Source organism: Paramacrobiotus metropolitanus, unplaced genomic scaffold (genome assembly GCF_019649055.1).
Source record: "Paramacrobiotus metropolitanus isolate TYO unplaced genomic scaffold, Prichtersi_v1.0 Parri_scaffold0000081, whole genome shotgun sequence".
Classification (NCBI taxonomy): domain Eukaryota; kingdom Metazoa; phylum Tardigrada; class Eutardigrada; order Parachela; family Macrobiotidae; genus Paramacrobiotus; species Paramacrobiotus metropolitanus.
The window spans coordinates 377036-401953 of record NW_026570301.1 but is presented as its reverse complement, the minus strand read 5'-3'; the positions used below and the strand labels follow the sequence as shown (position 1 = coordinate 401953).

General features: G+C 42.4%; 3 protein-coding genes across 3 annotated transcripts; 2 read left to right on the top strand and 1 right to left on the bottom strand.

Moving 5' to 3' along the window:
* The first annotated feature begins 3490 nt into the window (after positions 1–3490).
* On the top strand, positions 3491–6714 carry LOC129595698 (protein LSM14 homolog car-1-like). Its single transcript, XM_055492778.1, has 3 exons — positions 3491–3741; positions 6253–6402; positions 6524–6714. The coding sequence occupies exons 1-3, from the start codon at positions 3612–3614 to the stop codon at positions 6712–6714; spliced, it is 471 nt and encodes a 156-aa protein (XP_055348753.1). The 5' UTR covers positions 3491–3611.
* Positions 6715–13901: 7187 nt separating this feature from the next.
* LOC129595697 (atrial natriuretic peptide receptor 1-like) lies at positions 13902–19312 on the bottom strand. Its single transcript, XM_055492777.1, has 20 exons — positions 18991–19312; positions 17886–18260; positions 17482–17525; positions 17379–17417; positions 17246–17323; positions 16891–17034; positions 16767–16817; positions 16533–16706; positions 16337–16475; positions 16191–16263; positions 15893–16115; positions 15655–15831; positions 15316–15522; positions 14969–15252; positions 14691–14910; positions 14489–14636; positions 14378–14426; positions 14253–14302; positions 14073–14170; positions 13902–13994 (listed from the first exon to the last, which is right to left on the bottom strand). Exons 1-20 carry the CDS (start codon positions 19310–19312, stop codon positions 13929–13931), a joined length of 2961 nt encoding a protein of 986 aa, XP_055348752.1. The 3' UTR covers positions 13902–13928.
* Positions 19313–21508: 2196 nt separating this feature from the next.
* LOC129595671 (uncharacterized) lies at positions 21509–23482 on the top strand. The gene is made up of 3 exons (XM_055492750.1): positions 21509–21959; positions 22877–22938; positions 23007–23482. Exons 1-3 carry the CDS (start codon positions 21731–21733, stop codon positions 23178–23180), a joined length of 465 nt encoding a protein of 154 aa, XP_055348725.1. The 5' UTR covers positions 21509–21730; the 3' UTR covers positions 23181–23482.
* The last annotated feature ends 1436 nt before the right edge of the window (positions 23483–24918 follow it).

Sequence of the window (24918 nt, the reverse complement as noted above, 5' to 3'; positions counted from 1 at the left end):
CACATTCGGGCGCGGCTGCAGTAAGTCCATAATTATTGTCACTGCGCTTATTGATACAATGCGGTCTCAAATGAATATCAAGATTGATGTTTTCTGTGGACATGTGGAGAATTTTATTTACAGTCACTTATCGATTGCTTTCACGAAATGCAAAAGGGCTCAGGTATCTCAGCTCATTAGCATGTGCAAACATGTATCTGTACCGGTATATTTTGAGGGGAAATGATGTACACTGTGCAGCGTCGCTGTATGATCCGGAAAGGAATAACCACACCTTTCAGTCGTTCCGCCTGTGTGTCCATAAGTGCACTTCCGTTTCCCGTTCAAACATCGAGCGCTTAAAATACCGCTACATATACAATACTTTGTGATGTTGTACAGATACTGTGGTCATAACAGATGCACAGGGCCATGAGCAAATTCGATTCCCTCAGCCGTATCTGTACCGGTAATTTGCTGGCTAACTGAGACATCTCACGCTTCTCCTGTAAGAAGTTTATTGAGATTTATTACTTTATCTTTTCTACCATTTTATTGTCGCACTGGACATTTTTCGGCGGCTTTATAGAAATTACACTTAAAAGCTAGCCAAGAAAGTGCATTCTAATTGCTTAATTCGTTGCTGGGCCTCCTTGCATATGAAAACCTGTATTTAACCTTTCATCCATGCAGAACACATTATTACAGAGTACTAAAGAAATTAGAAACTTATTATTATTACTATGGAATCTTCGAGGCCATTTTATGGAACTCGTTTTTACGCAGGCACCCCAACAAAATTTCTTAAGCGTGCCATGATTTAATTCGGTTGGACGTAAACTGTCCATTGTCCTGTTCCAAACAAGCTGGGTCCAGTGCTCAAGCTCAGCGATGCTTCTCCCTCGTATACTAGGAGCCAACAATAGCGACAATGATTGGTACATAGCGATACAAAATCCGAAAAATGTGGTTTGTTTTTTATAGAAAGTTACGTAGAATACCATACTCGTATAGAAATATTTCAAAAATAAAATAAGTGCATGTCACTAAACACGATTATGTTTTCAGTAAAGTAAACTGCACTGATTGTACTACAGTATAAGCACTCTTTTCCTTTTCAAAACAACTACGTCAGGCATCTACATCAGGTTAACGGATGCGTATTAGAAATTTAGAATGTACTGTCAGCGTGTCACTTAGAAGTTAGTACTCTGTGACCAAGCAGCCAAGGGGTATTGCTAAAGTCTGTGACTGTGACTGGGTGGGAGTAGGCAGACACGCCGTGCTGTACGAAATGTCCGCACTAAAGGTGAATGGAGAGAAAGAATGGGCATTTGTTGATTGCACATAATTGAAACGGATTGGATTCAGAGGGACGCAGGAATCCGGGTATTGCGACACACGACACGCCCCCTTTCTAGTGGTCTCTCTGTTACAGTATGTATGTGTGTGCGAATTGTTATAAATGGGGAATGTTAAACGCTAACATGTGTCACTTGCTGCATAAAAATTATAAAAACTTTTTTTCTACTGTATATTTTTGCAAAGTTGTGTGGTGACCCGTGACCTTTAGCTTTATGACGCCATCGTGATACCGTATGTTTGACAGCAGCTTGCAGATGCCTTTGACGTATAAATTGCATCAATTTCATCATGTCTGCATTTGGTAAAGCATGTGCCGGATGTGTATCTGCTGATTGCGCTCGACCAGTTAGTAAGAAGAAGTTGGATCGCATGAACCGCCAACACGTCAACCGTCCCATTTGTCATGTGGAAAGACAGCATGCCCGTAACCCGAACATGGAAAGGAAACCGGCCTTGGACCACTATTTGTTGCCACCTGTTCTGCATCAGTCGCTCAGCCTTGCTGACTCGGTTCCATGGGCTACGCCTACCGGGCGGAATTCCGCCAGTGCTCCGAACCAAGACATCGCAGTTGCCGAGCCGGTCATGGAGTTTTCGTCCACTGTCCATAAATTTTCCTTAACACTGGGAGATGCCATCAAATTACCACCGTACGGACTTTCCCGGGATTTCCTACGCAAACCCTGCTGAAGAGATCGCCGCGCTGCCTCTTACACCAAAACACTGGTAACCTTTGAATCCTTCGATCACGACCTGTATGTTGTTCCTGGAGAGTTACTTCAGTCTGCTTCCTACCTTAATAAAATCTTCTTCTGACCCGGATTCTTCGTCTTCGCTCAATTGTCTTCTGTTGCCGTTGAACTGTTACCGCTTCTGCTGCCGTGACCTGTCTGCCTTTCACATTCCGGATCTTCAACCCGTTTGTTGTATTGTACAACTTTTACGTGGCATAGATTACTTCTTTACTCCCGGAACCGTCCTATTTGCGGTTGACCTGTGGAATTCCCAGATCTACCGAAGAATTGTGCTTATCATTTTCCACTAATTGTAGGACGCGATAGGAATTCCATTGCTTCCTGTTTTATGTGCAAGCATCTCCGATTGTGTACGTTCTTATGTACCGTGTACGTGTGAATCCTACTAAAGCAGCGCTTTACCTTCCAGTAGTGCGTCGTTGTATTAATCTTATATGGTATCGTTTTCGTGGTTGCCATTAATTTTGTCTTATTGTCGTAGCCGTAGGATGCGACAGGAATTCCGTCGCTACCTGCTTTGTGTACGCAATTCTTTGATTGCGAACATTTATTTTCTAAGCCGTGCTGTGCTGGACGTGATTTCCGTCGGTGCAGCACTTTACGTTATTAGCAGCATCCCAATCCAGGGTTCAGGCGTGGATTTAGCTCAGTCTGTGGAAATCCCAGACCAACAAAATCGTTCGTCTGTCTTGCTTATTACCGCCGGACGCGACAAGACTTTCTTGTAACCGGCTTTATACATTTTTCGTGCAGATGTACTTCGCTCGGTGGAATTCCGCCCTAAGCCGTACTGATTTGCGTTTTCTGTGGATCACTTAATTTACAAATTATTTTCGTCAATGTGCAGAGACTTGCGGAACTCCGCACCTCTCTTATCGTTCTCACTTAACTGCATAATCGTTGCAACCGATTCTATCGACTGCCATCCTCATAACGCTCTATCGGATCTCTTCCGCCGTCTCCTTGTGTTTTGTTTTGGCTTTTTGGGCTTGGGGCCGTTTCCGGCCATGTTCGGCATAACTGCCCAAAGGAAGTAAATTCCGAGCCCACCTTTGGTGTTCTCGCGTGGCGTGTAGGAGCAATGGATTGGATTCAGAGGGACGCAGGAATCCGGGTATTGCGACACACGACACGCCCCCTTTCTAGTGGTCTCTCTGTTACAGTATGTATGTGTGTGCGAATTGTTATAAATGGGGAATGTTAAACGCTAACATGTGTCACTTGCTGCATAAAAATTTTTCTGTTTTTGTTGTCTTGTGATGGCTTGGGGCCGTTTCCGGCCATGTTCGGCATAACTGCCCAAAGGAAGTAAATTCCGAGCCCACCTTTGGTGTTCTCGCGTGGCGTGTAGGAGCAATTTAAATTAATCAGAACTTCGTAAAGGCTTGGTTTCTCGATCCGTTCAGTTTGTGCAGTTACTGCGCCACGAGATCCACAGAATCAATGCATGTAAATTTTCAGTATTTTAACAACCTTTAACTCGCCTCTGTATTTGCTTACTGTTGGTTAATCATGGCTGGACAAAAACCTTTTTGGGCCCAGAGATACATCGGTTGCAAAGTTAATTTGCTTTCGCAATCGGATGTTCGCTACGAAGGAACAGTGATTGATCTGAATGAGGAATCCGTTTCTCTTGGCGAAGGTAACGTCGTAAGGATCGCTATTTCTAAATAATTATACCGTAAAATGCGAATTCAACGCCCGGGCTTCCACGTTTTCGAGAGCTTCGAGAGAGGACGCCAATTCTGGAAGGGGGGGGGGATTTAACATTTCTTTCGACTTAGCAAGAAGTTCCGTTCGTATTGTACACAACAGATTTACAAAGCGAATGCGACGAGTTTATTGGCCGCCCAGGGCGACAATTTGAGGGAGGGAGGGGCGGCCAAGGGGTGATTGAGTTCAGATTTTACGGGTAGTTTTTTTATGTTTCCTTATGCTCGGTTAAATTCCACTGAGAGATCGTTCAGAAATTTCAAATTGGTTGCTTTTCTAAAGGAACACATTAAGCATCTAAAAAATATTCCGTATATATGTAATTTTAAACTGTGGTGAATAATAAATAATAAGTTTAACCACATTTCTTATGAAATTACCTAATACATGTATTTGTAGTAAAGGCCGCTGCCTTTACTACAAATACATGTATTAGGTAATTTCAGGTATTAGGTATTAGGTATTAGGTTTAGGTTTAGCGAACCTAATAATTAGGTCCTAATATCCCGGGTGGCTGAACAAAATGTCGGTCTATCGTTTTGATTTGTTTCTCGCGGGCTCGTTGCCGTACCGTTAACTATTTAGGCTGGTTCGATAGAGAATTTTATTAGCTACAGAATTCAGCAGACTATTTTTGAAAACATCAAGCCGTGCTCGTTTGCAACGCTGCCAGTTAAAACCGTGTAAAAATTTTTGTATCCCAGGTTGCAAAATATATTATCTCGTGCCGTTTCTTTCACGTATCGGTATGGACGTTTTGAACATTTTCTATTGTTTTGTTTAGAGGAATACATCTTCTTTTAATAGTAAAGCAGTTGTGGACATACGGCTTCCGCTGGGCGAGTTATACAGTTTGCGCACTCTGACAGTGTGACTTTTCCAAAAAATGCCGGTTTTTTATTTGATTTTCATAAGTGTTTTTTGTTAAAATTTTTGCCTGCATGATTGGTTCCAATAAAAAATGCCAGTTCTGCTTCGAAATGTAGCTCTCACATTGGCCTTTCAGAAACAAGATTGAGCCAGATAGGTTTATAAAGCGTTGATCAGGAATTTAATTTCAAAAACCCCTCTTGCGGATTTCACGAGAATTATTCGTGCGGAGTTTCCGTTATTCCCTGCACTGGCCAAACACCGTTGATAGCATATTGCTGTTCTTTACAGTTAATAAACTAGGGAAGTGCACCGCTGTTCGCTAGCACTGAAAGACCGAAGCGAAGCTAGAAATATTTGGAAAATTATCTAGAACTGGGAGAGCAAATTACGCGTACGGGTAACGAAGCACTGAGCTGCTTTTTCTTTCGCTGACTGTAATATCCGTATTAATTAATGGTGAAAGACTGCATATCAGACACTTTATTAATTTCATTTATAATATTAAATTTTACGAACGAGGTATGTATGTTTAATTAAAACAGCTGGCGCAGACGGTCCAGTTATCTTATGTTTTAAGCGGTAGCTTTTATCTGCTTAATGGTTTGCAGAAGATTTAAGGGAAAAACTGGTATATCGCCGATTTGCCCCATGTTTTCATGTGGGAAAAGCCCACATATGTAGTATATACACGTAAAGTACGTACTGTATATAATAATATTATAAGAAAATACTGTATATCTATGTGTAACGCAGGGTACACGTATTTAAGTTATGGTGACCACTCCGTACATTACCCTTTCCTATATTTTACTCTGTACACTACCATTTTTGACCCTGGCCTTCGGTACTACATTTCTTAGCTTTACCTGCGTGCACGATCTTTTATTCCTTAAATTTCTTCACGTCAACTGTATTTCCGAAACTGCCGTTTTTTCGTTGACAGCTGTTAGAAAACGGTTGATAGAATATTGCTGTTCTTTACAGTTTATAAACAACCCCTTTACCCGAAACACTAACGTGAGATAAATTATTGTACTTAGCTGAAAAGCGGCAGTTTTTAATTTCGGAATGGGTAATTTCAAATTTCCGCAGGACAGCTCAAAATCTATCCAATTTTTCAAAATAATTCATAAAAAAGTTGAATCTTGAGATAATCTTGGTTTTACTTAAACCTTCTATGTTAAAAACGAATTGCTCTTTCGAATGAAACTAAAGTGATGACAGTTACTCACGCACTGGACGGATCCAGCGCGCCATGGTAAATCAGACAGACATTTTGTTATCAAAGGAGAAAGCTTTTTGCTCGGGCTGTTTTCTTGTACCTGCCGTAACCCACTTGGAAAGTGACGTTACGGCAGTACATACCGTTAAATCTGGCACGGAACTTTACGTCAGGTTCAGCCACAACGTCTAGAGTCTGCAGCAGGAGGACGGCAGCAGTACCAGGAAACGGTTGAGTACAATGTTTTGGCCCTTATAATTGTTTATTCACATCCTTCCAACCTTGCATTGAAAAATTTCCCACTACTGAAATGTTTTTTACTATTCTTTTACATTTTTTATACAGCTCGCTCATTTGGAACGGAGGATCGCCTGGCTAATCAGGTTATCCCTCCGTGCAACGAGGTTTACCAAATTGTTGTATTTAAACGGTCCAACATTAAGGAGATCTTCGTGCCCGGTGGGCCGCTGTCACTACCACCACCAAGACGGTCTGGTAAGACATTTCGTTTGTGCTAGCTGTTATAGCTCTTCTCGGTTAGGCATTTGACAATATTTCAAACTATCTGATTTATCTATGCATTATAAGTGATATGTTGATGCATTCTTTTACGCAGCTCTCTTCGTCATTTCGAGGAACGCCGGAAAGCGTTGGATGGACTTTGTGCGCTGGCAGTCGATCAGTACAGCCCGGGATCCGCACGCCAAGGCCAAGACCAACATCATGCTTGCCGTTATGATCTTCGCCGTCTACGGTATACCTTTGTGCCAAGCTTTTGCTGGTTTTGTCCGCAAGCGCCGTGGCTGAAAACTGTGCGTGAGAAGACCACGGGTGGTGGAGAAAACATCTTTAGCTGCAACTTTGTTAAACACTATTTAACATGCTTCTCCTACATTTTAAGCAGTCGTTATGATTTAATGATGGTGAAGCATTTATGGTGCAAATGATTGTTCCACTTTCTCCTCTCCTGCTCGTCTCCTTTCTTACTCGGTTATTTGCACTATGTGTACCAGACTGGGAAGTGCTTTCCTGGAAAGTACCTTGCCTGCTCACTGAATAAGCTGAAGTAAAATCGTAATGACCGTGCAGTGGCTGGCGATTTTTATAAGCGCACTGATTGCTAGTTTGGAATTTCAGTTAATATCATGGACCAGATCTATGATTCTGCTCAACAGCTAGCCGATGGTTATATTACACGTAATATCCCTTAACGGTTTCATGGAGTTTCCGAATAGTACAAACAATTCCAGTTCGCAGACAGTAAAAAGATCACAGTATCTTTGTGTGTAATCATCGTGTATGAAAAAATAAATATTATTGTGTCCCTTTAACCACGACCCAATTCAAAAACTATTGTTAGTGCGTTCTTTTGTACGAGGGAAAGTAATTACATGAAAATAATTTCGTCTTCCGCTGCGTTAAGCACATACCCAAAAATGGCCAAAATCAATGCATTTCACTCAAAAAAATTGCTGTTAACACCATAAAAAGCTGTTTTGAAGCTGCTAACATCAGACTGCTTTAGTCAGTGCGCCCAAGTCATGCGTCAGCCAAAAGGTTTCCAACATACCTTTTCCCTACAATCCAACGGCTACTGATCAAAATAAGAGGGCGCGCAGTTTTGTATCGGAGCCGGCAAAACTGACCTTAATCAACACAGACCCACGAGCTTCGAAACGGAAACGCTGTGGATTCGCTGATTCCACTAAGTTCTTTGTTGTTTTACTAACATGCACCATATTCACTGCAATGGAAAATCATTTTCTTAAACGCGAAGGAAATACGCACAGTAGACAATTGTTTTCTGGATTGAGCTAACGAAGATGCACCTATTCCATGCGATTCCATCCGGCTTGCAGTATTCATCGCATCTCCGAACCTAAGAAATCATTCTGATGGGAAGTTAATTTGATCAGAGTTTAATAATATCACCCACAAGCAATACCGCGGCATCCGCAGACCAATTATTGCCGCGGCCACGGGCCCTAATAAATGTAACCAAGGGTTATGAGATTCCACCTCTCAGACTAAAATCTATGTTTTGTACATACCGGAATTAATGCCGATGCGCACAGCCAAGACATCTATTTCAGGCAGCAGCTCCTTGACACTTTGCCCAACTAATACGAGGTTTAACGCAAACGCACACTGTTCTGTTGCGTGAGCGATACCGTTTGGTTGCGGAACTCCGCTGACAACCTGGATCGAAGGAGAGTTTAAATATAACAAAGGTCAAGATCTGGAAGAACTTACGACATAGGAATCGCTGATGGTCTCCACTTTGTACACATCGAATTGTCCGACAGTCTCATCGAACCGGCTGTGCATCACATTGAGTAGCTCTACAATGCGCATGGGATGCAATACCGTCACCAGACCGGTAAACGCCGGTATGTCGCTGAAGAGGACCGTGGCGCAATCAAATAGCTCCGGCCTGACATGTTCGCGGTTACGCAGCCGGAGTACGATATTGCTAAAAGAGCGAATTTTCTATCATGTGAAAGTAAGGGCAGCTAGGTTGCAGTCACTTGCAGACAAATTCTTACACACACCGAGGAAATATTTCCCGAAGTAAACCGTCAACTTTGTGGGTTTCCTTAACTAGCTCCTGGGTGCGGTCGATTACCGCGGTTTCCAACGATTGTGCATGCTGCTCTATTCTCTGAAGTAGCAACTCCACGATGTTATTCCTTGACCGAGCCAGCGGCTTTAAATGTTGCCGAAGAATTCCGTTCGTTATTTTGTCATCTGTTTTTTCGCTCAGGCATTCGTTGATCAAATTTTTCACGTATACAGGCCCCACTGGAGTGGGATTTTGTTGGGATATTTCAACGGACCCCTTGGAAAGATATTAAGCGTGTTTATTGCGTGCCGGGTACGTTGCGCCAAATGTTTAACGAGGGATACTCACTCCGCAATTAAATCTTTCGTCACCACCTTCGAAAAGCTCAGCAAAGATCACTCCTAGCTGGTATGTATCGCGTGAGTCATTTAGAGAGCCTCCGCAAAGTGATTTCCATAATTGCTTGTATCCGACTAATGAGATTTTGACGGTGTAGCGGGAGTCGATTAGGCACACATCGATGGATAGCATTCCGTGGCTTTTAAGCGGGGATTTGTGAATGAATAAGATACCCTGCACAACGTACTGTCTGTCGTTCGCATATCTTAGCAGATAAGACACATCTTAAAGTTGCATAAATGCACTAAACCATTTGTCAGCGAAATCATAAAGACTTCTAACTATTACCTCTATTAAATTCGTAATCCAAAACATTTTCAGATCCACATCCAGCATATGACTGTTGCTTTTTGTTACATGCCGAAGTGTTGCCTTCTCGGTGGCTTCATAAGCCAGGTAACACAGAGTATTATCCACGAAAATTCCGTAGAAATTTGCAACAAAGGGACTGCGCAATTTGCTGATCTGCAAGAAGATCGGCTTGCATGAGCCCTGTAAAAAAATCACGCCACGAAGTACCGACACCAAGCATGCATAGTTGCATACATACATACAGTTGATAATGTTTCGCAGAATGCCGTGTTTCGGACAAGGTGACCTTTGGTAGCACTTGCTAGCTGCTTGTAATAGGCACTGAAGTTTCTGCCATGGACAAGAATGCCTAACGGGGAGTCGTTATGAACCACTGCTGCGTCGGTACAGGGAATTGGAGCTCGAAATTCCACATCGTGCCGAGGAAGAAACAGTGCTGCTATCCGACGCTGCTGTTCCTTGTGTCTGCAAATCGCAACGTTTTATCCGTGTAAACGTGTTAAAATTACGCTTCCTGTTTCTGATAATACTGGCTTACCGCAAAACGAAAACAGCCACCACCGCGCTTAGCAGCAGAACTCCAGTCAATGTCGGTACTATTACCTGGATTAACACTAATACAGGAAATCAGAGGATTATCAGGCTTATTATGATCCAAATGGTGGCTAGTTCAGGGAGACAGCTAACCTGGTAACTTGGTATACCAACAGTATTCACCATGTAAACCACAGTAGGGAAAATCGGGGGGCAAGAAATTACCCATATTATGCCACGATAAGCCGGTGCCGTCAATCTGTTCAGTTTGCGGGTGAAAAGTCAGTTTCGTCTAACAGAAAAGTAAACTATAAGCGCAAGTTGCGAAATATCAGTATTTTCACAATTATTACTCACTACAAATTGGCTTCGGTTGCTGTCAAACTGCGCAATAGAAACCAGACTCAGCATGCGTCCGGTCGGGCGCAATGTCATAGTTTTAGTGGCCACCATGTATGTCCGTCCGAGAAATCTGTCGATGAAGTCTCGTCCGCGGATGCGCGGCAGCTCGTTATAAATTTCAAGGAAAACCTGTACGGTATGTACCCGTAAAAAGGACTGTGATACATTAATAACATTATCGTGAGCAAAACGCCGCACCTGAGCAAACAACTGGAGCAGTTCATAGAGCCATAACGGGTCGACACTCTGCAACATACAGATATTTTTGGAAGCAACCGAGCACTGATGATAGCCTATATTATGACTAAAGACAAAAAAGCATACCAAATGGTCGATATCAATTGTCCAATTGTAGCGCAGGTGAAATTCCTCTATGAGTTCTTGCCGAAGTGTAGCCAAAGTACCGTTTGCTTCCGGTACGCCGTCCATAACCACCACCAAGGATTTGAAAGCTTTCTTCAACAACGTCTAACAATTATGATTGCCTCTGTTATCGGAACTTGGTATTTGGTAAAGGAGATAACATTAAAAATTAAATCATTCAAGAGCGCTAACTGTAGCATGATTATTTTCAATAAAAAATACGTTGTTACGAACCATGTTAACACTCTGGTCGTCTTGTCGGTATAAATCATCGCTCGCAGGGACTCCCATGATTTGAAACGCAACGAACACCTATATGAGCCGATAAAAGGTATACAATAGTTCGATAGCATTTATGACTGTCTCCCGATTGCAAGAATGCATACATATTCGCCAGTGACGAGGTTGTTTTCCAGCGCACTTATCTGCAATTCGTAACGTAGCTGCAAAGATTCTCTAGCTCCGTCTAGCACTAAAATTATTTTACCATGAAATGTCTCATGATATACGGTGGAAGTGAAACCAGAGTTACTGCAAAAGAGAATAGAAGATAGTTGCGAATTGTGATACAGCTGTATCTGTATTAAAAGTTTATGTAGAAACCTCGCCGCTCTTTCGCCAGTTTTATTCCTTCATCATAAACTCCTCTCGTCGTGAAATTGCTGCGGTCGATAGGTAGGTAATGGCAAAACACTTGCAATCCGCTTTTCACCAACGCCAGATATTCGACGATATTGTTGCACATTTTATTCTGAAAGGTTCGTTCGTATGTGCATAGCGCCGTTACTTCTGACCAACCATATTTGACGGCCATGGCAGCTAGGGTCGCTGCGAAGAGGTAATCCGGCATCGAAAAGGTGTTTAGTACGGCAGGAAAACGTCCGACATCGGATAAACGGGTATCCGGTGATATAACCAGCAGCGGTACATTGATGCCGGTTGTGGCGTACGCCAATTCCATTACTGCTTGCTCACATGCTGAAACACGTGGAGCAGTTTGGTCATCAGTCATATGAGGAATGTTTAGCACTTAATATTGTTAAAATCACGAGAGAAAAAAACGGTGGTAAATTACGCAGACCTCTGGTTAAAATGCTTGGAATTGTTGCTATTTAGGGTCCGTGCATGCTTTTGATATATACGAGATACAACAGATGTACAGATACAACAGATGTCGTACATGTACAGATACAATAGCTTCGTGCGTGGTCTCTCGGTAACAGTTTTCTATGGTATCAGCAGACCTTCGACTCGGACAAAATTAATTCCTGCATGTTATGCAAAGGAGTTTGCCGATAGGATGCTGCCCTGAATCCGGGCAGGTTCTGAGGTTCCTAACGCATTGTTTGTGCGTCGCACAGGGGAAAGGAGTTGTCTTGTAACTTGTTCAAACCGGCACGCGTGCCTTTGTAGACTAATTCTCCTAATTAACTCTTAACTTCGTAATTCCTCGTCATTAACTTTTATTTTCCAAGCGATTTTTGGCAAAAAAACCCTCTTATGAGATGAGGAGCCGGAAATCGAAAATGCGGGAATTTTAAAAACTTCAAAATCAGTTAGGGTCAAATTACGCTCGCATCAGGCGGTTTATGCGGGGCATAGGAAATGGGCTTAAAGCTGGACCATATCGAAATTTGTTTAGCAGTGAAATTTTTGTGTTAAGTGTCAGTGTGATCAAACTGCTGTAAAAGTGATTTTCGAAGTATTACTTACAGTTTATACGGCAATTTGAAGAATACGCTTTTCAGAATAGAACGGCTACAGTAACACCTTAAAGGCAAGAAAACTATGTGAAAAATTTAAGAACATACCATCTTCCTAATTTACGTTTCTAAACGTTGTAGAAGTATGGCGGCGTTGCATAAAACGCAATTCATTGCTTCACCTGCTGCCATAACGATGGTCACTTGCTCGTTCCACGGGGCATCGAACATCTCCTGGTGGCTATAATAAAACGGCCAAAACACGCTTTGGACATTAGCTTTCGCTTCATCACAGCGTCCATCTCCGCTTCTAACTTTGTAGAAAGACGGAATCACGGAGGTATTGCCTTCAAGGCTTTTATCATAACCCAAGGGAATGTGAGTAGCATTGATAAACACTGCGTCGTGATCTCGCAGAATGTCCATCAGTAAATCCATTGTCGGAACGCGCTCTAAATAGCCGTTGCGGCCTTCTGGTTCCATTATAACTGATACGAAATTGATTCTCACTGCATACGTGAACGTTGAAACGACGACCAAAGTGAGCGCAATAAAAAGGCTCTCCATACTATTTTTAACATCTAACATAGCCAACGTCGCTCAATAAGGAGAGACTTTTTTGTTTAATGTTCTTCTCGATTTTGTGCTGCCAACAGAATGTAGAATGTTCGAAACGAGAACAAAAGTTAGTTTTGTATTTCATTGCGCTTTCATCCATATGCTAGCATGATCCGATCAGTTGTGGAGTTAACAGAGGTCTCAAATAGCGTTTTTCCTGTCATCTAGTGAACCTATCACTTCACTAAACAGGACGTGTATACAACTGTTGCAGTTTTTCGTTTGTTTTTCTTTTCTGCCGTCTCGGCTGTCATGTAATGGTGTAAAACTGTTCGCATACAACATTGTTTCCAACATGACCGCAATGAGCAATGAACCATGTTGTCTAATATACGCCTTACGTAAAGGTATATTCATACTTTGTGTATTTGGCGAAATACAGTACATGCGAAATACAAAAATTTGTCTCTGGAGTATGAACTCTGTTTGCGCGCAATGGACAAAAAGAAAGCTCCACAGCTTAGCGCAGTCCGGGATGGATATCGATCATACTTCAACAGTGCGGCCGGCAAAGTAGAGTGGCAAGATAAAATGGCTCTTGGTTTTAAGCGCACCAATTAACGTTGTTGTCGAAAAGGAAATGTTCCCAATTTTTGTTGTTAAATGTTTCAATTTCTAATTTCGATGACCGATGTTACGTCATCGCGGCACCGCCTCTAGTATCTTGATATAATTATGTGGAAGTGTGAATGATAACAACAGACTTCGCGAAGTATGCGCAGACATTCGACAAAGCAGACTTTCAACATGTGTCCCGCATACAGGTTTATGAATATACGAGTATATTTCAGAAGTTTGTCTCCCGCAAGTTTCTGTATTTTGTATGCGCATACGCGAAGTATGAATATACCTTAACGCAAGTGCTACGGTCACAGGGAAAGATTTTGAAAACACGACGAGTCTGCCAAAAACTGGAAAACTGACTGATTTGTGTGGAAAGAACGATGAACCTTAAATTCAACCTTTGCAAAACTTGTTTCGCTCCATAGCACAGATTATAAAAGCCAAGGACGTTACCATATGAATCCCATGCATTATTTTGCGGATATTACTATTCAAATCTCTTGGGGTGATAGAGAATCTAATAAATTAGATATCGCTACAGATTAGATTAGAGATGACAACCGTCAATTTGTTCTTGTCAGGGCGCCGGAATCATGAATCAGCCAAAACGTTTCCAATAGCCCTTTTCCCTGAAAATGCACACTGCGGTGTTTCAATCCTGCACTTCAGTACATGCATCTGTTTTAACAACAGCGTGGTGAACTGACCTTTATCAGTACTGAGCCACGAGGTTCGAACAGAAAGCGCTGCGAATCCACTGATTCCACCAGGCGTTTGGTCGTTGTAGTGACGTGCACCATATTTGCTGCCATGGTGAATGGACATTTAATATTGATTTTTCCGAATAGATCCACTTTAAAGTTCGAGAAAATTCAACGAAGTTTTACCAGCTCCATGTGATTCCATGCGACTTGCAGTATTCATCGCATCTCCGAACCTAACAAATTGTGTTTATTGAAGCTGTATATTTGTCCTTATGACAGTAAACGGTTCGTAGTTTCTTACAACTTACAAGCAGTAGCGTGGCATCCGCAAACCAACTATCGCTGCCACAACTGGACCTATAAAATATCAAATACAAAAAATTTAATAGGTTTAAACCGAAATGAATGGGCCCACTTACCGGAGTTGATGCCGATGCGCACAGCCAAGAAGTCCATATCGTGCAACAGCTCCTTGACACTCTGACCAACTAATACGAGATTCAACGCGAACGCGCACTGCTCCGTGGCGTGAGCGATGCCGTTTCGCTGCGGAACGCCGCTGACAACCTGATTAGTGAACAGCGCGTTAAGACAATAAAGGAAAGACTAGCAACAACTTACCACGTAGGAATCGCTGATAGTTTCCACTTTATACACATCGAACCGTCCGACAATCTCATCGTACCGACTATGCATCGTGTTGAGCAGTTCCACGATGCGCATAGGATGCAGCACCGTCACCAGACCAGCAAACGCCGGGATATCACTGAAGAGAACTGTAGCAGAGTCGAACAGTTCCGGTAAGACCAGGTCCCGGTTACGCAGCCGCGATACAATCGCGCTAAAGACGGTAATGCAGGTAACTTTCTAAAATTCAGGAGTTTCTGTATTTCCGTTACCTGGGAAACATTTCCCGCAGTAAGATGTCGACTTTCTGTGTTTCTTTGATGAGCATCTCGGTGCGGTCCATCACCGAGCCTTCCAGCGACTGCGCGTACTCATCCAGACGGCGGAGTAACAATTCTACTATGTTATTTTTCGATTGCGTCAGTGATTTCAGGCGTTTGAATAAAACACCCTTGCGCAATTTCTCGTCGGTTTCTTCGGCAAGGCACTCATTGATTAGGTTCTGCACATGTGGCGGAATGGTTGCATTGGGACGTGGTATTACCTCGCCCGAAATCTGCTGAAAAATATTTTGCATCAGTACTATGCAACCGTGAGCAAATAACGCAGCAACACATACGTTAGCACTTCCAAAGAGCTGAGCGAATATCAATCCCAGTTGACGCGTATCACAGGCATCGGTTGGAGAATCTTTGCACAGAGTTTCATATAACTGCTTGTATCCGGTTAGGGAGATCTTGATAGTATAGCGCGAATCGATGAGGCAGACGTCGATGGACAACATCCCGTGGCTTTTCAGTGGGGATTTATGTACAAAAACGACTCCCTAAAATTCAAATCAAAATCAATGCGTGTCAACTTGTGTTACTTTTAAATGGTATCAAAGTTAGCTGGTTCGGAAAATTATTTATGATACTGTACATGCACTTTTAGTTAAAGCTTCAGTTTTTGCGGATACTTCAATTAAATTGGTAATCCAGTAGGTCTTCAAATCAGCGTCGAGAAAATGACTGCTTCGTTGAATGACGTGGCGCAGGGTCGCCTTTTCTGTCGCTTCGTATGCTAAATAACACGTTGTGCTCTCGACAAGAATTCCGTAAAATTGTGCAATGTATCGATTATGCAGCTCTGAAACCTGTAAAATCAGAGACCGTCACATTTACGTGTACGAGCATAGCGAATATGTCGTTTCTTACTGTCGCCAGCGTTTGGCAGAATTTTGTGTTTCGAATTAGATAACGCTTCTGTGTATTGATTAGCAGTTTGCAGAACGCTTTATGCGTGCGAATTTGTGTGAGAATTCCCAGCGGTGAGTCTTCGCTGATCTGCATCGTGTAGCCAGGCTCTGTTGTGCCATCAAAGGTCACGTCATCGCGGGGGATGAACAGTTTGGCTAATTGTTTTTGGTGCGCCTTCTGGCTGCAAATATGTTTCAACGTTGTCTTTAAAAAATATTTATTGTTGGCAATTCAATCCAGGCGTTGTCTAACTTACCGCATCACCAGAGCAATCAACACCGCCGTTATGACGATGGCAACAGTTAATGCAGGCAGAATAATCGGAATTTCTATTCGGAAAACAAAATTACAAAACTCCGTTTGAATATTTTTTTAATTAGAATATACATCCTCACAACGAACCCGGTGATCGAGTGTACCAACAGTTTTCGCCGTGCAGACCACACAGGGGAAAATCCGCAGGCAGCTTGTTGCCTAGAGTGTACCACGACAACTGCGTGTCGTTAAGGTAGCCACTTTGCGGATCATAGGTCAGTTGCGTCTAAAAAAACTCAATTTCAACAACAGAATTGACTACTTTACTTGATCACTGTTTTACTTCGAATCGGTTTAATTCGTTGTTGAATCGTCGAATAGAAACCAAACTGAGCATCTGTCCCTCCTGACTCAAGGTCATAATTTTGCTAGCCACTGTGTAAGTTCGATCCAGGAATTTTCTGATGAAGTCTTTCCCGCGGAGGTACGGCAACTCGTCTTGTATTTCTAGGAAAACCTGCATCACCCGGGAATACCTTGAAATTTTTTATAATGCAAGTTATTTGAAGTGTGGCACCTGCGCAAACACTTGGAGTTGCTCATACAGCCAGAGAGGGTCGGCGACATTCTGTAACATGCTGCAACGTGTTCACTTAACCCGATAACTGATATACGAGTACTGCAGACAGTTGACAAAGTACCATGTGGCCGACATCCAGCGTCCAGTTGTATCGCTTGCGGAATTCCTCAATTAATTTGTGGAAAAACGAACTGATACCGCTGTCCGCGCCAGCCGATCCATCCGCCACCATCAATAAGGATTTAAAGGTTGCTCTCAGCAACGTCTGACAATTGCAAAAGCACCGTTACACCAATCATAACTAATCATAACTACATATTACGTAGAACTACGGAAGGAAATCCACATTCACTTCAAAAATAATTGCACAAAAAAGCAAGTTGCAATTCCATTACTAAATTGCCAGCCTTAATCAGTAGCGAAGTTAAACTTCAATGAAATATGGCAGGATGACTAAACGGCTTAAAGCAACTGACGTCATTCACGGTGTGGTCATCTTGTCGGTACAAATCGTCGTTGGCAGGAATTCCAACAATTTGAAAGGCAATGAACACCTTAAAAAAAGTATTTAAATCGTTGTTTACGCAATCAAATATAATAAATGCATACATAGTCACCGTTGATGAGACCATTTTCCAATGCTGCGATCTATAAATCCCAAAATTTCTTTTCGTTTTTACCAAGGCCGAACGGCGGTTATAAAGCCGCTTACCAGGAAATGCCGGATAATGTTAGGAGGCAGTAACAGCAACGTAACTACAAAGGACCGAAACGAAGAAGATTAATGTCATAAACGGTAATGCAAGGGAAAATTTATGCATATGTATAAAATTTGGTACAATATTCCTTGAACGAATGTCGAAAAAAACCGGTCTTTTCCTGTGGCCGCTAAGTGGACGCTACCACTGGAGTTTTGTTCAACTGGTTATTGGTCATGCGGTTCAAGGGAAAGTGAACAATGTAAAAGTTATACCACTTCAAAAATAATGCTCCCATGAAATTTATTATTTTATTCTGTTATTATTGCAAACTATTATTACGTAACAGCGTATTATTATTTTAAATATTACTAATAATTTTTAGTCATTTAATAAAAGGCTATTAAGGTGATATTACCACGACGTTCTTTAACCAGTTTCAGTCCCGCTTCATAAATCCCGGCACTGGTGGCATTGCTGCTGTCAACCGCCAGATACGTGGTAAACAATTCCAGTCCGCTTTTCATCCGTGCCAGATGCCCGGATATCTCGTGACACATTTTGTTCTGGAAGGAACGCTCCGGCGTACACAGCACCGTCATCTCCATCCAGCTGTACTTATCAGCCATGGTGGTCAGGGTGGCGACAAAGAGAAAATCCGGCATGGAGAACATGTTCAGCACCGTGGGAAAACGCTTGACGTCAGCCAGGCGCGTATCCGGTGCGGTGACCATCATCGGTACATTGACGCCGGTAGTGGCATACGCTAGTTCCATTACCGCTTCTTCGCATGCTGCAACATGGTGTTAACAAAACACATAACAACTTTGCACCAATCCTACGATTGCTAGAAAGTTGTAATGTGAGTCGTCTCTACTCTGTTTCTACTACGTATTAGGATAAAAATTGTGAGGCGCTGTTATGTTTAACGTTTTCGAAAATCGGTTTGTACCACTCAGAGCAGTGCGATTCAGTTTCTAAAATCCGCCAGTTTTCGAGGGGGATCGCTGTAATTAACGATCAGCTGGGATGTAATCATTTTCAATGAAGTACTATTGTTTTTAAAATAATATCTTTAGCGTTTACCCGTACTGTTCAGTTCGGCGAAACACACCTTCGTCCATGTGAACAATTATTTAAAAATTTACTTTATGTTCTGTTGGCATTTAGACAGCGATTCGTGGTTTGTTAAACATTATGGTTCAGTTCAGAAATTTTTATTCAATAAATTGAATATAATCATGATAAATTTATACGAAAAATTTTGATCAATGAAGTACTCGTACATTCAAATAAGATTAACACGTATATTTTTATGAAACTTTCTTTTGATAAATTTACGTCACTATGATCGCTTTAAAAATAAAGCCCTTCAGATAAATGTATTCTCCCATCGTTCTATATCCAATCTACGCTCGAAACACAGATTCGGTTCAACACAAGGCGGTGATTACGGTTAATAATGGCTTTGCTGGTGTTTCTCGCTAGTGTACTGTGATCGCTGTCTAATTGCCATCGCAAACCTCTGAGCTCCCTGTAACCACCTGACGTCATGACGATCGTCACTTGCTCGTCCCACGGCGCCTCGAACATATCCTGATGGGTGTAATAGAACGGCCAAAATACGCTCTGGATATTGGATTTCGGCCCATCACAGCGTCCATCATTGCCGGTTTCTTTATAATACGCCGGCACTAGCGATTTGTTCCCTTCAAGGGCTTTGTTATAATTCAGCGGGATGTGTGTTGTATTGATAAACACATCATACTGTTGGCGCAAATGCTCCACTAATAAATCCATCGTCGGTACACGTTCCAGGTAGCCATTACGGCCATCGGCTTCCATAACCAGCGAGACGAAATTAATGCGCACTGCGTCGCTAGAAATAATATTAGTAGACAGGAAAAAAATTACAGGAAAATACTGCATGATGGTTTTCCGGTATTCTACAAAAAGTTTCTATTAAAAAACTGTTGTGTGGAGTATATATTTCTACCGGCTCTAGAGACATTACAAACGGGACAGAACTGCTTGTCTAAACGTAACCGGATCCGTTGTAGTTTTTAGCTGATGGATACTTATGCAAATAAGCCAGGTGTATGTGTCAGTTGACGGGTTTTTTCGTTAGTCTTGGTTTACAGAGGATGTATTTTGTGGTAGCAATAAACTCGCTTAAAGTTGTGACGGTGATCGATTAGACAGGAATTGATCAGCTGATCTATGCGTGGCGTCAACGATACGGACAAGCGAGACAAGAACACGTTAAATTTTTATACACGATTAACTGTAAATTTATTTGCAAGGCTTAATATCGTTTCAGTTTCCAGTTACTTACTAATTTTCCCGCTTTGAGCAATATATACGGGTCTTAATAAGCCACAATTCATTCTCTGATATTGCAAAAAAGCAGCTAACCACTGGAACGTGATCAGACCTTGCATAATATTTTTTCAGGAAAATAGTTTCGTACTGATTATTTGCAAACAAGTTTAACAACATATGTAGACATAATAAAAATAATTTTATTGTGCCCAATTGGAAAATATTTTGCTTAATTTGAAAGGCTCAGCTGTTATTCACAGTTTGCACTACAGAAATACGTGACGATAGAAACTTAAACGTTAGTGAATATATTCTGTTATTAGCAAGTAACCACACCCTTGCATTTTTTTCTTAACAGTTACTTTAGTTATCAAATTAGTCACCGCTGCTGCACACTGGGCAGGACATGCACTTGCGCGCAGCGGGGTTAACAAGGAAATTCCGGTTGACACGTGCACATCCTGAAGGTGCTGCAGATTTTTATAGGAACGGAATAACGAACAATACACACCTCACATGACATTCATTATCACGTTGCTCCTGGATTAATTAATTCAGACCCGTGACGCGCTATAAATCGGAAGATCAGAAAGGTCAAACTACTCATCATGACTGGCAACCGGAATTTTCTCTCCCAAAACTAAGCGATGTTGTGGTTATTTTGGTTACCGACGCAAATCGCCGAACATGCGCATTAGACATGATAACGATGATGCAATTATCGGGTCCGATTACCAGAGTGGCTGATGTGCTAAATTCCACAAGTCGGTTAGGAAAATAGAAGCAAGTTGCAGCTGCTGTCATGCGGAAGTTATGTTTATTTGTCAACTGTATCTGTATGCGGAAAGTATCGATTATTCGGCAAACTTAATCAGCCGCGTGTTGGACGAGATTGCCATCGTGTGAGCTGCTGACGTCTGTCCACCGCCCCGACATGTCGATTTGCATAAACATACATACGATAAATATTTGCATGAAACTTAGAAATTATTATGCTTCTTCTTCGACAAGCGTGAAATAAAATATTTTAATTAATTATTGTTTTTCGGGCAATTTAGCGCATTAATTACATTAGCAGAATAAACAGGCGCTGGAAGTTGCGTCCACAAACCAGCTGTAAGTTTCCAGTTGCATAAACTATACGATAACATATTTCTGGATAAAACGCAATTGTTAAAAAAGGTTCTTTTATGAATAATGGCAGAATAACTATTTTTTATTGAATTTTGGTGCAATTTGTCGCATGAGTTTCACCGGCAGGAAAAAGGCGTTGGCAATTTCATGCCACGTTTAATCACCCAATCATGGATAATTCCATAACTTACCCTTTTCTGATTGGAACGCTGACCCTGACCGACAATGTCTTAACTCATTTTCCGCTTAAGAGAAAACTCAATTCCCTTATTTCCATACCAGCGACACTTTCAATTTCCCACAATACCATATGTATATCCGCCTATTGTACGCCTGGGTGCCCATTGCCAATTCCCTTCGATAAGCCGGCAGTTGTGCGTCAAAAGCAGGCAGCACAATATAATCAGCGCCGCGATCGCTATAACGCACTATAATAACGACGCAAATCCCCAGCCGGGCATTTTCCCCTCCACTGCACACACTGGGCATGACGTCACCCTGATCCACTCTCATTAGCGCCCGCCATCCAATGGATAGGGCTGTCTCCACCCAGTTCAATAAAACGCGGGTATATATAGGCCTATAAGGCGGTATAATATGCCAACATTCTCCCGGCTAATGTGACGGACAATCAGCGCTAATCCTCCCGCTCAGTTAGCACTGTGCTTTCCCCTGGGCCGACACTCCATTGCAACCATCCAGCTGTCACTGGCAACGCGTATACGCCGCAGGCGACAAGTATAGTTTTTTCTCCTGGTGTGCCTTGTGTTCTCGGTCAGTCAAGGATTTAGTGTGGATGGTGAAAAAATGGCGACAAAATGTGTGTGTTTCATGACCGGGGTGTTGCTGCTGGAAGTGTGCGTGGTAAAGATGCTGAATGCGCAACAGTACTACGGCTATCCCGAGTCACTGTACGGGGCGTACGGGATGCGGGCCCGGCGTGAACAGGTACCGTATCGGACACGCGAGGACGTGGACCGGCTGAGTGAGATTCTGCTGAATAATGCATCCGATGAGGAGCGACCGCGTTATAAAGGTAGGTGTGACTGCTTTTACATAATGAAACAAAGACGCGTATATTTATTTTATTCCTAATGTTCGATGACCTTATAACGGTTTCCCGCTCCGGTGACCCGTTTTTGTGTACTGACAAATCCAACCATCCATATTTTTCATCTATTATTGTTGCTGTTTTTAATTGTTTGTTGGTAATGACTTTTCACATTCGGATTGGTTAAGCAGTCGGTTTTAATCAAACTGCATGGCGATGCACTGATTTACGAAGTACGATGTTTTTCCCTGTTCCACATTAAAGTCATAATGATGAAAAAACTGCTTATGCTCATGTAGTTACAAGAGCTCGTAATATTTATAATAAAATATTGATTTTTTCGAATTTTTATTTTTCGGCTAAGAGTAAGAGAATAACTGTGTCTCGCTTGAGCTTCGCCAAATCGCAAAAGTACATCTGCATGGGCTTCGTGTGGTCAGTAATTACCTCACGCCCCGAATATGCTCAATGATGAAACCAATCCACCTTTGAATGAACTTTGCTGAGTGTGCCCAATTAGAGCAACGGTAGAGTCAAAGGACTGCAGCTACCCCCATTTGTTGGCACTATCCGTTCGAGAACATATGCCGATCGCCTCACGGGAATCGGTCACAGCTGTATCTGTATCTATCAACCGGCGTTTTATAATTGCGTAAAGGCACAGTAAACAGCGTGCTGCATTTAACCGTTTTTATTGTTTAACACAATAATAACACTGCACACGCGTCAACGCACAAAATTAACCACTCAATATTCCATTATCACGCAGACACACAAACTTTTATCGTCATCGGCGTTATTCACATGCAAATGATCTGGATTTACCAATAACAGCTGTTATAAGATGCAACGTCCGGTATTAGTACATGTTAACCGACACACTTTCTTGACCGACTTTGTAGATATCGCGCGGCTTCTGCGTGTGGGACGCTCCGTGGACGCGATGACTAATAACCGATTAAAGGTCAGTCATGTGTTTTAGCAAATAAACTTTCCCGAAATATCCCGATATTACATAACGGATGTTTACAGCGCGCTGTCGATGCGGCACAGCAGCAGCCGCTCTCCGCGCGTGACGCCATCATCGCCCCGCTTCCCTTCATCCATCAGCGCGCTGTACGCGGGGCCGCCATGTATCCTGACAGTTTCTCCAACCGCAACGACGCCCTCAACCGTGACATGCTGCGTTTCAGCGATGGAAGATAAAATACGCAAGAGAATTATCCTTCTCGGCAGGCAGCGCAAAACAGGCACTTTATTGCACAGACGTTATTATTGTACAGATGGCGTTGGAGGCCGTTTGTTGGCGATACTTGGCATACAGATTATGTACACTATAATAATTATATCGCAGAATGTGTAATATTTACACTACGCGCTATTTTACTTTGCATCAAAATAGTATTTAAACGTGTTCTGAGTTCCTGTTTAAATGACCTCCTGTTATTTGATTGACGTTTCTGGTGCAGTCCTCATTATAAAAGCAATATGGTGAAAAAATACGGGAGAGTGCGGTTTCATGTTGTGTATCCAGTGGGCGCGATGGGCGGTCGGGTTGCGACAGGGAAAAACAATTGCAAGAAATGTGTGGCAGTGCCGGTTAATCTCAATAGCCGGTCAAGATGCCGACCGCCGTGATTATTGATTAGTGCGCCCTGTGCGGAAGCAATGGCTCAATGAATTAATGGGAGCTGGTTAGTTAGCATAACTGTAAGGCACTGTTACGACGTCCTCACACACACAGCAGGGATGCCAATGGCGCAGCGGGAAACGGGAAAAGAAAGGGAAAGTTGACAAGTTATAGATACTCTGCATATATGCCACAACGTAGGTCGGTAAAGCGATTCAAACAAATACTGACGTTGAACCCCTTCACACACAGTGAATAAATGAACTGAGCAGTGGTTTTTCCAAAGCATGTTCAATTTACAACGCCTGGAATGTCACAATAATAAAAAGTTATTAAAAGGCTGTACAATTGTTAGAATCTTTTGTTAAGCCGCGCCAGTTTATTGTGCCTGCTGGCTGCTTGTATCTGTGACACTTCAATGTTTTTTGCAGTAATAAGTTATTCTGTACAAGACACACTTACCTGCGAACCCAGCCGTTCGGGCCAGGGGTTATTTGAGCAACGACAGCTGATGGAAGCAGGCGGTCTAATTATAGGTGCCACGATTTCGGCCTAAACCCATGATCTCTGCTTCTGCTCATCCAGTTTTGCTGCTTTAAAATACAAAACGATCCTTTCAGAGCGGGAAGTGTTTGTAGACTGTTGTCCGTTTGCCATCTTAATTATTATACATTCTAACCGAGCGGCGATTCCAACGCTGTCGCAGACTATGCCACTGGGTTTGCAGTAACTTTACACGATCAGCGTTGTTGATTATTACGAGTAGCAATAGCTTAGTTATTTTTTCCTTCATAAAAATTTGACAAGCACTCGGTTGGCAATTTTTCCCGAGGGGCGGTTATATAAGCACCCAATAATAACCTTTAATTATGTACAGTGAATTGAGATTTAAGAGATCGACGTTCGTCTGTGATCCGCGAGGCTAGCGTATCTCCAGCTAAACAGCCAAAAAAATTTGAATGTTGCTTGTACACCGCATTTCGCTACACACAAGTTTTTATGCACCTATAGCAGCACGGTACATTTTTCAAATGTTTATTTGAACAGGCAACAATAACAAAATCGAAAGGCAGGAAACTGGAACTGGTACTTTCTATCCACTAAATGCTTACAATCCGTTTCCGTATCCATCCCGGGTCCGTCCTGTCCAGCCATCCGTCCGTTCACGTCCGTCCATGTCCCGCGAAATAGTAATACCCAGACCTTATCGCAGAAAGGGACGCAGGCGAAGTATTCGTATTTGGGGCTCTCAAATCAAAGATTGTTCAGAGAAACGTAAAGCATACGGATGTGTTCAGTGTGGATTGTTCACGA

What these genes read in the sequence shown, in the direction of transcription:
- LOC129595698 (XM_055492778.1), top strand. Translation starts at nt 3,612, where the DNA reads ATGGCTGGACAAAAACCTTTTTGGGCCCAGAGATACATCGGTTGCAAA. An exon ending in ATCCGTTTCTCTTGGCGAAG is followed by an intron (nt 3,742 to 6,252) that starts GTAACGTCGTAA and finishes TTTTTTATACAG; the next exon opens with CTCGCTCATTTGGAACGGAG. An exon ending in ACCACCACCAAGACGGTCTG is followed by an intron (nt 6,403 to 6,523) that starts GTAAGACATTTC and finishes TCTTTTACGCAG; the next exon opens with CTCTCTTCGTCATTTCGAGG.
- LOC129595697 (XM_055492777.1), bottom strand. Translation starts at nt 19,312, where the DNA reads ATGGAAGCCGATGGCCGTAATGGCTACCTGGAACGTGTACCGACGATG. An exon ending in ACTGGTTAAAGAACGTCGTG is followed by an intron (nt 17,526 to 17,885) that starts GTAATATCACCT and finishes GGTCCTTTGTAG; the next exon opens with TTACGTTGCTGTTACTGCCT. An exon ending in AACTCCAAGTGTTTGCGCAG is followed by an intron (nt 16,707 to 16,766) that starts GTGCCACACTTC and finishes CGGGTGATGCAG; the next exon opens with GTTTTCCTAGAAATACAAGA.
- LOC129595671 (XM_055492750.1), top strand. Translation starts at nt 21,731, where the DNA reads ATGGCGACAAAATGTGTGTGTTTCATGACCGGGGTGTTGCTGCTGGAA. An exon ending in GGAGCGACCGCGTTATAAAG is followed by an intron (nt 21,960 to 22,876) that starts GTAGGTGTGACT and finishes CCGACTTTGTAG; the next exon opens with ATATCGCGCGGCTTCTGCGT. An exon ending in TGACTAATAACCGATTAAAG is followed by an intron (nt 22,939 to 23,006) that starts GTCAGTCATGTG and finishes GGATGTTTACAG; the next exon opens with CGCGCTGTCGATGCGGCACA.